This window comes from Melozone crissalis, unplaced genomic scaffold (genome assembly GCF_028551555.1).
Source record: "Melozone crissalis strain CALT ecotype California unplaced genomic scaffold, PUWL_Pcris_2 ptg000005l_1, whole genome shotgun sequence".
NCBI lineage: Eukaryota > Metazoa > Chordata > Aves > Passeriformes > Passerellidae > Melozone > Melozone crissalis.
Genome location: NW_026535783.1, coordinates 4,327,937 through 4,341,037, shown reverse-complemented (window position 1 = coordinate 4,341,037; position 13,101 = coordinate 4,327,937). Strand labels below are relative to the sequence as shown.

Here is a 13,101-nt window from a genome sequence, read left to right as displayed (position 1 = left end):
GGTTCGGGGCGCTGTGACATCACCCCGCGTATCCAGGCTGCCGCGGAATTCCCGTCCGGGGCTCCGCCTGGCCCCTGGACTTCCTGCGGCAGTCCCAGCTTGGCACGCTGGAGGGCGAGCACCATCGGGACAGCTGCAGAACTCCGGTGAGTTTCTGTGGGCTCACTGCGGGTTTGTTATAGGTCGGGGCTTTTGCCTGGTTTAAGTTGGCGCCCCTTAAGATCACGGTTGGGTTTATCCTCGAGTGTTCTTCATCACCTTCAAACGTCGCGGGACCTTCCAATGCCGTCCTGTTCCACCCTCTGCCATGGGCAGGGATCCATTCCGCTGTCCCAGGCTGCTGCTCCAAGCCCTGTCCAGCCTGACCTGGGACACCCCCAGGGACGGGGCAGCCACGGCTGCTCTGGGCACGCCGTGCCAGGGTCTCAGCACCCTCACTGAGGAGAATTTATTCCTCACATCTAAATCAGGGGCCTATTGGGAAGTATTCAGCATCTCTTCGGAAGTTTGCAAGAATAAACTGACACAAGTTTTTAGTGACACATCAAACGTAATTCCCCAAGCAAAAACTTCCTCTGCTGTTTTGGTTAATTTTGGAGCTCCCACAAGCTGCTCCATGGCACTGGAATTTTTTTTTTCCTAAGTGAAATTTTTTCATTTATCATTTGTATGCTAGTGAGCTATCGATACATATTTTAACAGAGGAATGTTGCATATTCAAAATCATTAGCATTCTCAGGTGACACTCTGCAGATTTGGTTTTTTCTTTTCCACTATGTGACTTCCGAGTAATTTAAAGAAGTTTTAAAACTTCAGAATGACGTGGATGTGACAGAAAACATTTTGATTCTGTTATGAGACTACAAATTTTTTTCCCATTCATTATGAGATTTTGGTGTAAGTTGCAATAATAAAAAGAACAATGTTATGAAAAACTAATTTGTTCGTTTTCAGGGCTACATCTTAAAGCAAAAATTCTGCATAAATTGTGAAAGACTTAGCAGCCTTTAACATAGCAAGTGTTCTATTAGGCAGGCAACCTTGGATATCTGATCTACTTGAAAAATCACAGTACCTTCATTTATCTCCCTTAGAATTGTATAGAATTGTTTTGAAGAGAAGCAGAGAGTTTGTAATCTGCTTAGGAGGAATGTAGCTCAATCTATGCAAAGATAATATTTTTGTATTGGTGTTCTGAAAACTCTGACAGTGGATATAGTGCTATATATACATATTTATTTCTCTACAATAGTCAGGCTTAGAAGAATAGCAGTACAATTCTATTTCCTAAAGCTGATGTCAAATTGCAGTTGTGGTAATTGTTCATGTGACATGGTAGTATGAGTGGTTTAAAAAATCAATATTTTAGTAGGCTGACAAATAAAGCAAAGCATGTCTCTGCTAGATGCCTTGATAGTTTAATGAGATAGAAGAAGCTAATCTTTGAAGCTCATTGAGTAAAAGTCTATATGGTTAACTGTGTTCTTAATCCTCCACAGTTTATAGACTTTAAAAAACCACAGTTTGGAAACCATGAGTTCAGCTCCTTCAGACAATGTCGCTTCCAGTCAACCTATTAGGTAAGGTCCAGTTCTGGATGTTTTAAGCCTAGCAGTTTAATTCCTGCTTTTTTGGCTTATTTATTTTCTGAATGCCTGAAATGATACAATTCAGGTTGAGTAAGAACCAGATATGGTGTGATAGATGCAAACTGTCATAGAGTCATCAGGAGGTAGAGACAGTTTCTGCCAGCAAGCAGGAACACTGCCCAGGAGGCACAGGAGGATTTTCCAAATTAATTGGGGTGGTAGAGGTTGGCTTTAAATCTTATCATGACCCCTGTGTTTTATAACCTGATAAGAGTTTGATCTTTGGCACAAGCAATTTGTCTCTCTTTAGTCTGTACAAAACTGCCAGTTCTATGGGAACTGCAAAATTTCACAAATACAGAGTTGGTTAGAAAATCAGACTGCAGTCTGCTCCCTTAGCTGCAGAAGTTTAGCAAAATTACACTCCTAGGTAGTAAATGAAAGAACATTCCTCTCAATTGCAAAACTACTCTGCATTTTCTGCCAGCTGTGGAATTGAACCTATTGAAAAGTTGCTTTTCTGCAATGGTCAATGCTGACTGTAAGCAGTGGGCTTGTGAAGTGAAAACTGAGAATTTAGGTTTTGAGCTACAAAATACCTTCTGCGATGTAGAACTCAGGAGCTATTTCACCTGCTCATATGCTTTATTGAAAGCTCTTAAATTCCTGTCAAAAATGATGTCTTAATAAAAATGGTATCTTATTAAAAGCTGTAGTTGGTAAAAAATGTATTTCAGCTCAAAATCAAGAGTTGATGAACTACTAATATATGAAAATGGAAGTAGAAAATATTCTCTGAATTTTGTTAGGCTGCAAATTGTGCATATTTTGAAACCTTCTAGGGACTTTGTGTGGTTTTGCCTTTGGCTGAATCTTCTGACAGCTTTGTGGTTGTAACACTTGTAGCTGTTAAATGAAGATGGGAGGAAAAATCTCCTAGAAGTGGTAGTAGAAAGTTTTCATAAAGTACTGCACTTGCTGGTCATGCTGTGACAATTAAAGAAAGTATCACAGAAACAAAAATCCTTAAGGCTAGTTTCCATTTTATTTGAAAATGTATAAGCAGACAACCAAAATGAAGGGGGCAACATAAGCAATAGTTCAACAGTTCTGACACTGGTTGGCTGGGGGATTTTTTGTTCATTTGTTTGTTTTCATTGGTTTGGGGGTTTTTTTTGGTTGCTGGTTTTGGTTTCTTGGGAGTGTTTTTTGGTTTTTTGTTGTTGTTGCTGTTCTATACTAAGAAAAAAAATGAGGGTTTTCTGATATATATATCTTTAAGTTTCCACCAAGTGCATTGCGATTTTTATGCACAGAAGCTGTGCATAAAATGCTATTTCAAAAAGAGTCTAATGCTTTTTTTGCCAGTACCTAATATTATGTTCTCTGTTTTAATGCTCCAATACATATTTTTGATTTCCATGGCATCCTTAATTTGTTAATCCTTGTGGTATCACAAAATTTGTGCATGGCATGGTTTTGGGTTTTTTTTAATTCTCCCCTACAGCCCCCCCACAGATTCAGTTAAGCAGAATAGTTTATTGGATAGTTAGTTTCTCCTCTAAGTTTTAATTTGCCTATCCATTATGATTTTTTTCTTGGTGGATATTTCATAGGAGAGCTGAAAGAAACAGATTTCTTTAGCTCTGACTGCCACACAAACCAATGTAATTTAATGAAAGCGTTAAAGGTTTTTACAAAAAGTCATTTTTCTCTTGCTTCCATTCTGTGTGGTCTCCATGAAAATAATATTACATCTCACCAGGTTTAAATAAGGTAAATTACTCCCCTGCTGCCTACACACCAAATAAATGGTTACCCTTTCCATAACCCTTTTTCTTGGACCAAGTCTTGCCCAGTTTTCAGTTTGGGTTTCATTTTTCCCCCTTGGTGCTGTCTGGCTTTTAGTTATTTTCAGCTGAGACTGGTACTTTATTCATCATCTCTGAATGATATTACTTGCCTTTATTTCTTCTGTGTTTTCCCCAGAAAGAGAGAAAAAAGGGCCACTCAAACCTATTACATGATGTCCACAAACAAGATTTTATTCAGCTTACAGATGCTCTAGCTGCTTGGGTTCTACTTATTTCCAAATCTTCTTACTACAGGAGCTGAGTTGCACTAAAAATAGTGATTTTAATTGTTGTTGATCTCTTGCTCTTTGATTCATGTTGCTTGCTTTGGGTATGGCTTTGGTAGTAAGTACTGAGCACTAATAATGCAGTGCATGCAGGTTTTGATGATTATTGTCTCTACATTTATTAAATATATAAAATGTGTTAAGAAGACGGCACCTTATGGAACAATTTCCTGATGACATCTAGCTGTTCTGATCTGACAGATAATGTCTGTCTTGTTTTTAAATGGGAAAATAGTTACTATTTTTTCAATTATAAAATATTTATGGTCTGCAGTTAAAATTGAAATTTCCTTCTTTAAGAATAGTAATGTCTTTAAAGGCAAGATTTAATCTAAGTTACAGATCCCCTTATTGATAGTATTTGTGTCTCTTTGGCCAGACAAAAAAAAAATACAGAAAAATATGTCATTAGGTAAATTTTTGGTCATGAAAAATGTTAACTGTACACAAATCTAGGGGTAAAGTGGTGACTTTTTATTTAGAAAGATCTAATATTTAAATGGCAGTACAGTATTACTTCTGTAAAAAATACTTCATGCAGACAAAGGTATTTTAGTATTTACATTTCTGCATTATATGATACTAGTTTAGTGCTTAATTTAATCATGTTTCTTTTATCAGTGTATTTCACATTTACTGCCCATAAACTCTTGCACTTTTGTCTGGATAAAATAATTGTTGCGGTCTTATGTATTTAAAAGAATGTGAACACTGATATTCAAGAACTGAAAGAACTGAAAAGTTTTCCAGTTTGAAGTTATAATAATTTCACTTTAAATTATTTAACTGGTTAATAAATAGGTTTTTTATGTAACTATTTATATGTATATGCATACATATACATATGTATCTATATATATTTATGTGTGTATGTATATGTATAAATTTATATATCATATGTATAAATTTTTCACTTTCTATATAGAAACTTGGTGTTGACTCTTTTGTTATTGCTTGTGGTGCTTGAGGGCTGATTCTGCTAATTGCCAAGTAGATTTTGTTTTAAGTAAAATAGTAGTGGAAATTATGATGAAACAGGGTAGTTTGGAGGACTAAGCCTTCAATTTGTGTCGTGTCTGTGATCAGGTGCATGTCTGTGGTTTGAATGTATGTATCTCAGAAGACAAAGTTTAAAAAGAAAGGGTTTTCCCACATCTGTGCATTTGTTTTGTGACAGAGATGGTTTTGAGATGGTAACTAATGTTAAAAAATGAGACTTTTTGTGGAGACAAAAAGCTTGCAGTTGTTTTAACTCACATAATTGGAATTACATTTCTAAGCCTCCTGGAAGTTAATTATCAAAAATTATGGAAGTTCATTATTGGAAACAAAGATACTGAAAAATAATAATGAATATGTTATGCTTAAATCAACTTTATTAATCCAAAGTGAATCTCTCTTTTAAGTTCCTGCTGCCACATCTCTCATATCTTGCACAATAAGCAATTCTATATAATCCTTTCTTCAAAGAGCAATAGCAAGATGAAAACTGCACAAAATAATTTTACTTACGTGAAGGTTTAAAACTCTGGACCCATGATTGTGGAATGGAAATAAAGAAGCATTAAAACTTCAAAGGAATGCTCATGTTTTTTCAAAACACATTTTTCAGCTCAGATAATCAGTTACAAGAGGTATCCTTGCATCAGGATTTAAATAAAATGGAAATGGACACTGTTGAAGATCTGAGAAGAAAACTCGAAAGTCTAGAGAAAACAAATTTGGAATTAAACAATCAACGCTTTAAAGAGGTAAGGAGATTTTTTGTTTGTTTGCTTTATTTTACCCTTAGAATAAATGTAATTTATTCTACGGGTAAAAATAAAATTAATTTCCTTAAATGCAATTTGCTTCCTTGAAATAATCCTCTCATCAGGTGAGTAAAAATCACATTCAGAAGTTGGAAAATAACAAAGTAGCACTGTACAGATATCTCATGCCTGTCCCTAGGAACTGATATCACTTTTAGTGTCATTGCTAAGAGCTGAAGGTGTGTGTAAGAAACCTGAGCAGTACACAACAGTACAACCATGCAGGAGAATATTTTGCACCCCCAGCTTTGGAATTCTCAGCATAAGATGTGGTTTGTTTGTCTGTTTGTCTGAGTATTTTAATCCCAGTAATTCCAGGGGTCCATTTTACAGAATCACCCCACCATTGATGGAGCAACGGGGTCAGGACAAGGGCAAAGCCCTGTGTAAGAAGCAGCAATCCTTAAACAAATGGATAGGGAGCAACAAACTTGGTTTATTGGCTGTATTTAATAGGAAAGAGATGAATGAGCATCCACACCAGATGCCCCTAAAAAACTGATAAGAGCAGAATTGTTACTTATATCAGTAATAAAATTCAAACGAAAGAAAATTTTAATGAAGCATTTTCTCACTGCTACTTCATTTAGGTACCAGTTTGCCACAAGAGCATCAGGGAAAACCTTTGTAAGGGGGCTAAATTATTTCCTGTGAATGGGGCATGCATGAAGGATGCTGCTGCTTTGTAGATGTTCTGAAGAAATTCATGTTTTACTTTCCACCTTCTTGAGTTCTAATGGCTTGAATGTGGTTTCCTGGGTCTAGTTTTGGCAGCACTGACTAGACTATCTTTCTTACACCAGATAAGAGTCCTTTTTGAAGCCTTTTCTTTGTTTTGTTTGTTGTGTTTAATAGCATTCTGCTTGACTGCCGAACATCATTGGACTGAAGTTTGTGTTTACATAGTGAGTTCCTAGGTGTCTGATAATCTAATATCCCAATACAACTGCTTTTCTAGTTGCTAAATACAGTTACCATAAAACTGCCTGTGGAATATAATTGTAGCTTTTATTTTCTTAAGGCAGAGCATGTTTGGAAAAACAGAGAGGTACATTTAAGGTACATGAAAATGATCTAGGAACAGGATCAGTTTGCATAAAAAAAATAAAAGTATCTAAAATGTGTGGTTTCAAGACTGTATTTAAAAATCAGATGGGATAAGATGGCAGCTGTGAATGCAATCTCTGAAATATTTATTTTCTAGATGTCTCGCTATGAAAAAGAAATACTGCAATTAAGGTTGGAACTTGAGAAAAGAGAACTTCTTCATCAAAATCTGGAGAGTGAAATGAAATTTGCTAGAAAAGAAGCTAATTTACAGCTGTATTCTGCAGAGGATGAACTGTGTGATGCAAAAACCAAAGTTATGGAACTTCAAGGTAATTTTCAAAAAAAAAAAAAAAATCATGGCCAGAGGATACACCAGTCCCAAGTCATTAAAAAAGCAGAGATTGCACAAGGTTTTACAGTTACAGCATTCTTTGAAAGTCTCTTATTTTCTTATTTTCCCATGTCTTACTCATCTGCTTCTATAGGCTCATAAGAGTTTGCAAAACCCTTGCTGTCTCGTATGAATTAAATATAACCTGCTATGCCTATCAATACCTTTGTTTTCTCTTGCTCCTTACCTTCTGCTATTCCTTCCTTCAGTGTGTACAGAATTGTAATTAAGGAATCCCTCTCCCCATCCTGCTTATCACTATGTCCAGCAGTTCTTCCTTTTTATTTTCAGGGGGAAAATATAATAAAATCAAACCCTGTTTATTTGTTTACACTCTTTCCAAAAAGCTTTGTCTTTCTCCCCAGGAGTTCTCATCGTGCTGCTTTTTTCTTTCACCTTTTCAGATATTTCTAGCTTTTTGTTGCTCATATCTGGCCTCTTCATCTCATCTTTGGTTTTGTTTAGTTTGTGGAAAAGAATGGTTTTACCTGCACATTTTTCCCCTACTAGTTTTGCATTCAGAAACTTAAGTTATTAATTATTCTCAAGCAGAAAGAGATTTCTCACTCTTAAAAGCTGGGGAGATTTTTTTTTGTTTGTTTGCTTGGTTTTTTTTTTGTTACCTAAGTAAATAAAATGCTGTTTAAATTCAGTACAGGAGATGTATTTGGGAATCTTTGGTGTTCACTGAAAAGACTGGAGCACTCCTGAACTTTGTAACCTTACAAGGATGGAAGGAGACTCTGAAACTTGAAAGTGCATTTACACTGCCATATTTTTTAAAAGATAATAAGAATTCTGCACTTTCATTCATTTGGAGAACACACAAATTACAAAAATCTTGGTTGGTTTAAATTTCTCAAGCTGTTTTTTGTTTGGTTGGGGTTTTTTTTGTTAGTTTAGTTTTGTTTTGTTCTGTTCTTTGTTGGTTTTTTTCCCCCGGTTTTGTTTTCATTGTGATAAATGTCAAAGCCAAATAGTTGCAGTGTTGCTTCTCATTTCTTTTTCAGTTTTTAACTTACTGCTTCTTCTTCCTTGTCTCTTGGAGCCTTGCTCACCTCGTGTGGTGTTTTTGACACCATCTCAGCTTAACTTCTTGGACAGAGCACCTCACTTGTGCCCTTTCTTTAGTATCCTCTCCAAAGTGTTTTTCTGCTGTTCTTCTTGAGGTTCGATTCCTGACATCTGACAGGTCTTTTCCATCATTGTGTCCACAAATTCTCTGTGTTTTCCCAACATGTCTCTTCTGGTTTTCTCAGCCTTCTCCATCTAGGAAGAAATTTCAGAAGAATGGGATGAATTTGAAGTAAAAATCTATTAGAAAGTGGTGATCACATAAATGCCAACATAGCTAGTTGTACTCAGCAACATAAAAAAAATCAACATATTTTGACGGAGTTTGTGAAATGAAGCAAAGTTCCTAGTAAAACTGCTTTTAGGAAAAGAGCTCTTCCTTGGGATTTACGCTTTAACAGAGAAGTAGATCCAGTATTTCCCTATCTTGGGGCAACCATTGGGCTGAAGATTTAACTCTCTTGAGCAGCAGTAAATTTCCCCAGAAAAGCTAAGCCTTTGCTCATTAGCCCAACCTGCCTAAGGTTTTCCTAGAATCATTTTCATGTGGCTGGTGTTTGTCTTTATTGATACTTAAAATGAGCTTGAAATTAATTGCTACAGACTGAAGTATCTCATAAATATTTGGAAATAAGCTAGCCAAGTGTTGCAGAAAAATGTAATTAAGTTATTAAGTTCCCTATGCTATAGAGGCCTCACTTGAAAGAGTTGAATTTTTATTCCTTTCCAAAGGGAGAAGAGCTGAAACTTGTAGAAATCTCCAAAGCATTTCTATGTCCTTGTGTGAAAGTTGCTGCAGGAACACAAAATGTGATTGTTTCTCTGTAGTGAAACTGGAAGTGTTACTGTTCCAGTGTTTCACAGGATATCACAATATACAGAGGAACTTATGTTCATTATACTTTTTTTCTGAACATGCTAATTTTCAGTGCTATTTTTCTTTTTCTCTTTCTCTTTTTTTTTTTTTGTAAACAACAGTAATCAATGACAAACATCAGCAAAAAGCATCAGAGATTGAGAAATTAGTTCAAAGTGATCAGTGGCAGCTTCAAGCAGAGCAACAAAGATGTGCAGTGGAGAAGGATAACATCCACAGAGTACACCTTGCTGAGCTAGAATTCCTCATTAGAGAAAAAGCTGAAGCAGAAATGGCTTTTCAGGTATGATGTATTAATAGATGGAAAGTTCCATGAGATGCTGGCTGAAAATTTTTTGGTACAAAGTGTGGGGTGGGTTGGAGGTTTTCTGGTTTAAGGGGGAAAAAAATCCCCCAAATAGCTAAATACTGCAGAATGATACTGAAGATTACAGAAGTAATGAAGTTACAGAATTATGAAGTTATTACACTTAGTGTGTAATGCTGGTTTGGGGCTTTGATGGAAGGTGTTGTGCCTGTTTGTCATGGTAAACACCTAACCCAAATTATCAGTACACAGGGGTAGTGAAAAACAGAGGAGCTTGTGGACAGGACCTGATGTCCTTCTCAAAACAAGCAGAAACATGAAGCCTCACTTTGGGCGCCAAAATATTTGAATATGAATCCCAATATCACCAGGTAGATTGTGCCTGGGCCAGTCTGACCCTTGCTGCTGGGCCAAAGGCGGCTACTGTGGTGTGTCACCCCAGAGACACCTTTAGCTTGCTGGTGGTTGCAGCTGGGCAGCTGAACAAGTCCAGGCTTGTTAGGAACTCCGTTTACCTCAGGAGAGAAGGCTTCAGGCTATGGTGAAGAGAAAGGAGACGGATTCTGGTGGAGGGTTGATATCCAGAGCTTTATTCCATGGTCACAGAGGTCTGAATCTTGGCAACAGCTCCAACAGAATCCTGAGCACATGGTCCGATTGCCCTTTTAAGCTCCGGGGGAGGGGAAGGGAAAGGACAGGTGTGCCACCAACCAGGTGGGAGGGGGAGGATCTCAAGGGACGAGGGACACCTAGACAGGCCAATGATCCCCAGGCTTGAAGGGCATCCTTTGAAAGTGACCAACCATAGGAGGCCATGCTGGAATGTTAAGCCTGATTGACAGAACTCACTCAGCAAGGGGGCGAGGGGGAAGGGAGAGAGGTATTGGCACACCTGGGGAAGGGACCCGGAAGTTTAAAACAGGATATTATAACACACTGCAACAGAAACACAAACCAGTTTTTATTCAATGCTGATCCTTGTAAAGCTGGGCAGGATATCGGAGGTGAAGAAGCCCACTTTTATGTAGAGTTTTCCTTTTTAAGTTGCCAGGGGCAGCAGGGTAAGCTCTGAGTTCTGGCCAACAGAAGTGGCTGAGTTAATTTGAGGAGGCTCTGGAAGGGTATTGCCTTCTGTTGTGTACAGTGTTTTATAGGAGCTACCTTCAGAGAGTTTAATGCTGCATCAAAAATCAGCATTGAAAAAGTATGCCATGCTCTGTCGAGTGATGTTTGTCCTTGAAACAGGACAAAAGGAGCAGTGTATGGCTCAGGACATTGTGTTGTCTGTCAGTCCCCTGGCAGTGTTCTCTGACAGTGGTTGTAGAGGAAGGGGTTTTGTTGGTAAATGCATTAAAGATACAAAATTGTAGGAAATGTAATTAGCATGAGTAGACTAAGATTGCCATGAATACATCTAGTTAAACAGGCCAGAGTGAGCTGTAGGGTTTCAGTCTTGATGTCACTGAACTCAAAAGTCTTTCAGGACTTTCAAAACTAACTGAAATGAAAATCTGATTCACTGGTAGGTGCCAAACCCTAACCTGCCTCAGTAATAAAAATGTTAAATTTTTCCACTTTGCTTTTGTAGCTGTTCGCCTGCCCATCACCCTAGAGTTATGTTATGGATAGTTATAAAATTACAGGAAATAAAAATTCTTACATCTGGGCTTGACTGCATTGAAAGCTGAATTCATTTAAACTTGTCAGATGAACATCAGAAATGTTTGGGTTTATAAATTATGACTTTGCATACACTGCAGTCTTTTGTGTTGTGTATTTACAGGCCTGGTTTAAATCTCCTTTAGTTATTCTGAGTTACAAAATGAAAGCTAAGGAGATTTAATTGTGGTCTTAATAAGTGCAGAGAAGTGGGATTCTGAGCATGTAGGCAAATCCTTCCCGGAAAAACTGCAGGTCACAAGCCATAATTCTGAACTTATAAATGGCTGTGAAAATGCTGAGGTAGGCATGGGAGTGGAGTCATGGAGTATTGAAATGCGCCTCTGGAAGGAGCACGCAGGAAAAATCACCTTCTCTGCTTTGTGACAGGATCTGTTGGGCGGATCCTGGCCCGGGACAGGAGGGCTCGGATGCGATAGGAAGGGCAATAGCATCGTCTCGTGGTTAGGCAGGAGTCCATAGCCCTTCATGGTCTTTTCCTTCAAAAACCTTGGAGATTGTGTCGTTTAAAAAAAAACAAAAAAAAAACAAAAAAACCCCCCAAAAATCAAAAAAAGAAAAAAGAAAAAAAACCCAAAGCAAACAAACAAACAAACAAACAAAAAAAAAACAAAACAAAAAACAAAAAACAAAACCAAAAAAACCCAAACAGCTGTGTTTTTCATGAGCAAATATTATGGGGATAGTATTCAACAGTCATATTGCCGCCGAAAAGTTCAGAAATTCTTCAGAACTCTGAAATCCTGCAGCTCATTCTGACTTGTTTAATGAGCTTGATATACTCACGACAATTTTAGTTTGCTAATGCGAATTATATCTCCAGTAGAAAATGTTTTTAAATTTTTTGTAGTATTTCACAGCAAACTACTTGCTACTTATTTCACATTCCCCAGTTCAAATTTGTTAATATTAGGAAGATAAACCTGATATTTCTCTATCTTTCTAGGTATAGAGTAGAAATGTTAGGAAATGTAGAAAACAGTTAATTTTTGTTTATTTATTTATTTATTTATCTTGCATTCTAAAGGGAAGAAAACTGTCTTGCTGGACATTCAAACCTAGAGGATTACCTTAAATTTAAATGAAATTCATATGGACAATGGGGATTCTGTAGCAGTGATTTCGTGGAGCTGCAGTGTCCAGTAATTGAAGTAATGCTTCCAGCCTGCAGCTTAGTTCAATTTCTGTATGCAGAAATTGAGTGGGGACCAGATTATTTTATTCTACTGAGGACTTCATATTTCACAAGTTTTTAAAGTAATTCAGTTTCTAGATAGTAGCAAATCCTTTTCAGAATACCAGAAATCAAAATTATTTAGTCTGTGGGACTAGCTGTTTCTAAAAAACATCTGATTTGAAGTTTGAGCAATCAAAATCATAACAAAAATGTCCCCTGTTGGGGGACAAAAGTTCACCCAATGCACTCCATTTCATTGCCACGGAGCTGGGAGACAGAAGAGATTGGAAGGGCTGTAGTCTTTTAGGGAAAGATGTCCTGTGGAGATCTGGTATTGATTTTAGTGTTACCACAGAAGATCATGTTCACAGTGATTTTTTAGCCCAACATAGATTTCTTGATGGTGAATCAAAAGCATCTCTGCTGTTGGGTAAGCACTTCTGTTGACATGTGCTGGCGTCGTAGATTTTAAAATTCTAACATCATCTTCTGATGCAGTCTCCATTTCTCTGTTGAACTCTCAACTGCAATACTTTATCATAGAAAAAGTGCCTCTTGGCATATTTATTTATTTATTCCTTTACCTGCTTACCTTTAGGAAACTAATGCTGCTCTGCAAAGCATTGCCAAGAATCTGAAGGACATGGAGGCAGAGCACAATGGCTGCGCCAAGGTGCTGAGGCTCCAGGCCAGCTCTCTGGAAATCAAGAACAAACGGCAGGAGAGGCTCCTCAAAGAACTGGAGGTAAAGCTTTCTGCCTGCTGCTGGGAGCCTCAGCAAGCACTGGCACAGCTGAGCAGTGTCATTTCTGAGGGGTGAAACCTCTGAGTCAGGTTATGAGTGCCCTGTGTTTGGTTAACAAAATGTGGAGTGTCACTTCGCAGGAAATGTGGATTCACAGGTGAATGCTGTGAGCCCGACCTGAGAGTGGTGTTTGAACTGCAGATGGAAAGGGGTTTATGTCACTGGGAAAGCAATCTTAGCAATACAGATGTATAGAAGAA

At 37.7% G+C, this 13,101-nt stretch overlaps 1 protein-coding gene across 1 annotated transcript in view; it reads left to right on the top strand.

The window, feature by feature from the left end:
* The first annotated feature begins 6,828 nt into the window (after positions 1–6,828).
* The window catches only part of LOC128942611 (coiled-coil domain-containing protein 171-like), a 55,061-nt gene continuing 48,788 nt past the window's right edge, over positions 6,829–13,101 (top strand). The window contains exons 1-3 of the mRNA XM_054285179.1: positions 6,829–6,919; positions 9,034–9,215; positions 12,695–12,841. Coding sequence (XP_054141154.1) covers positions 6,829–6,919; positions 9,034–9,215; positions 12,695–12,841 — 420 coding nt within the window. The remainder of the gene's footprint in view (positions 6,920–9,033; positions 9,216–12,694; positions 12,842–13,101) is intronic.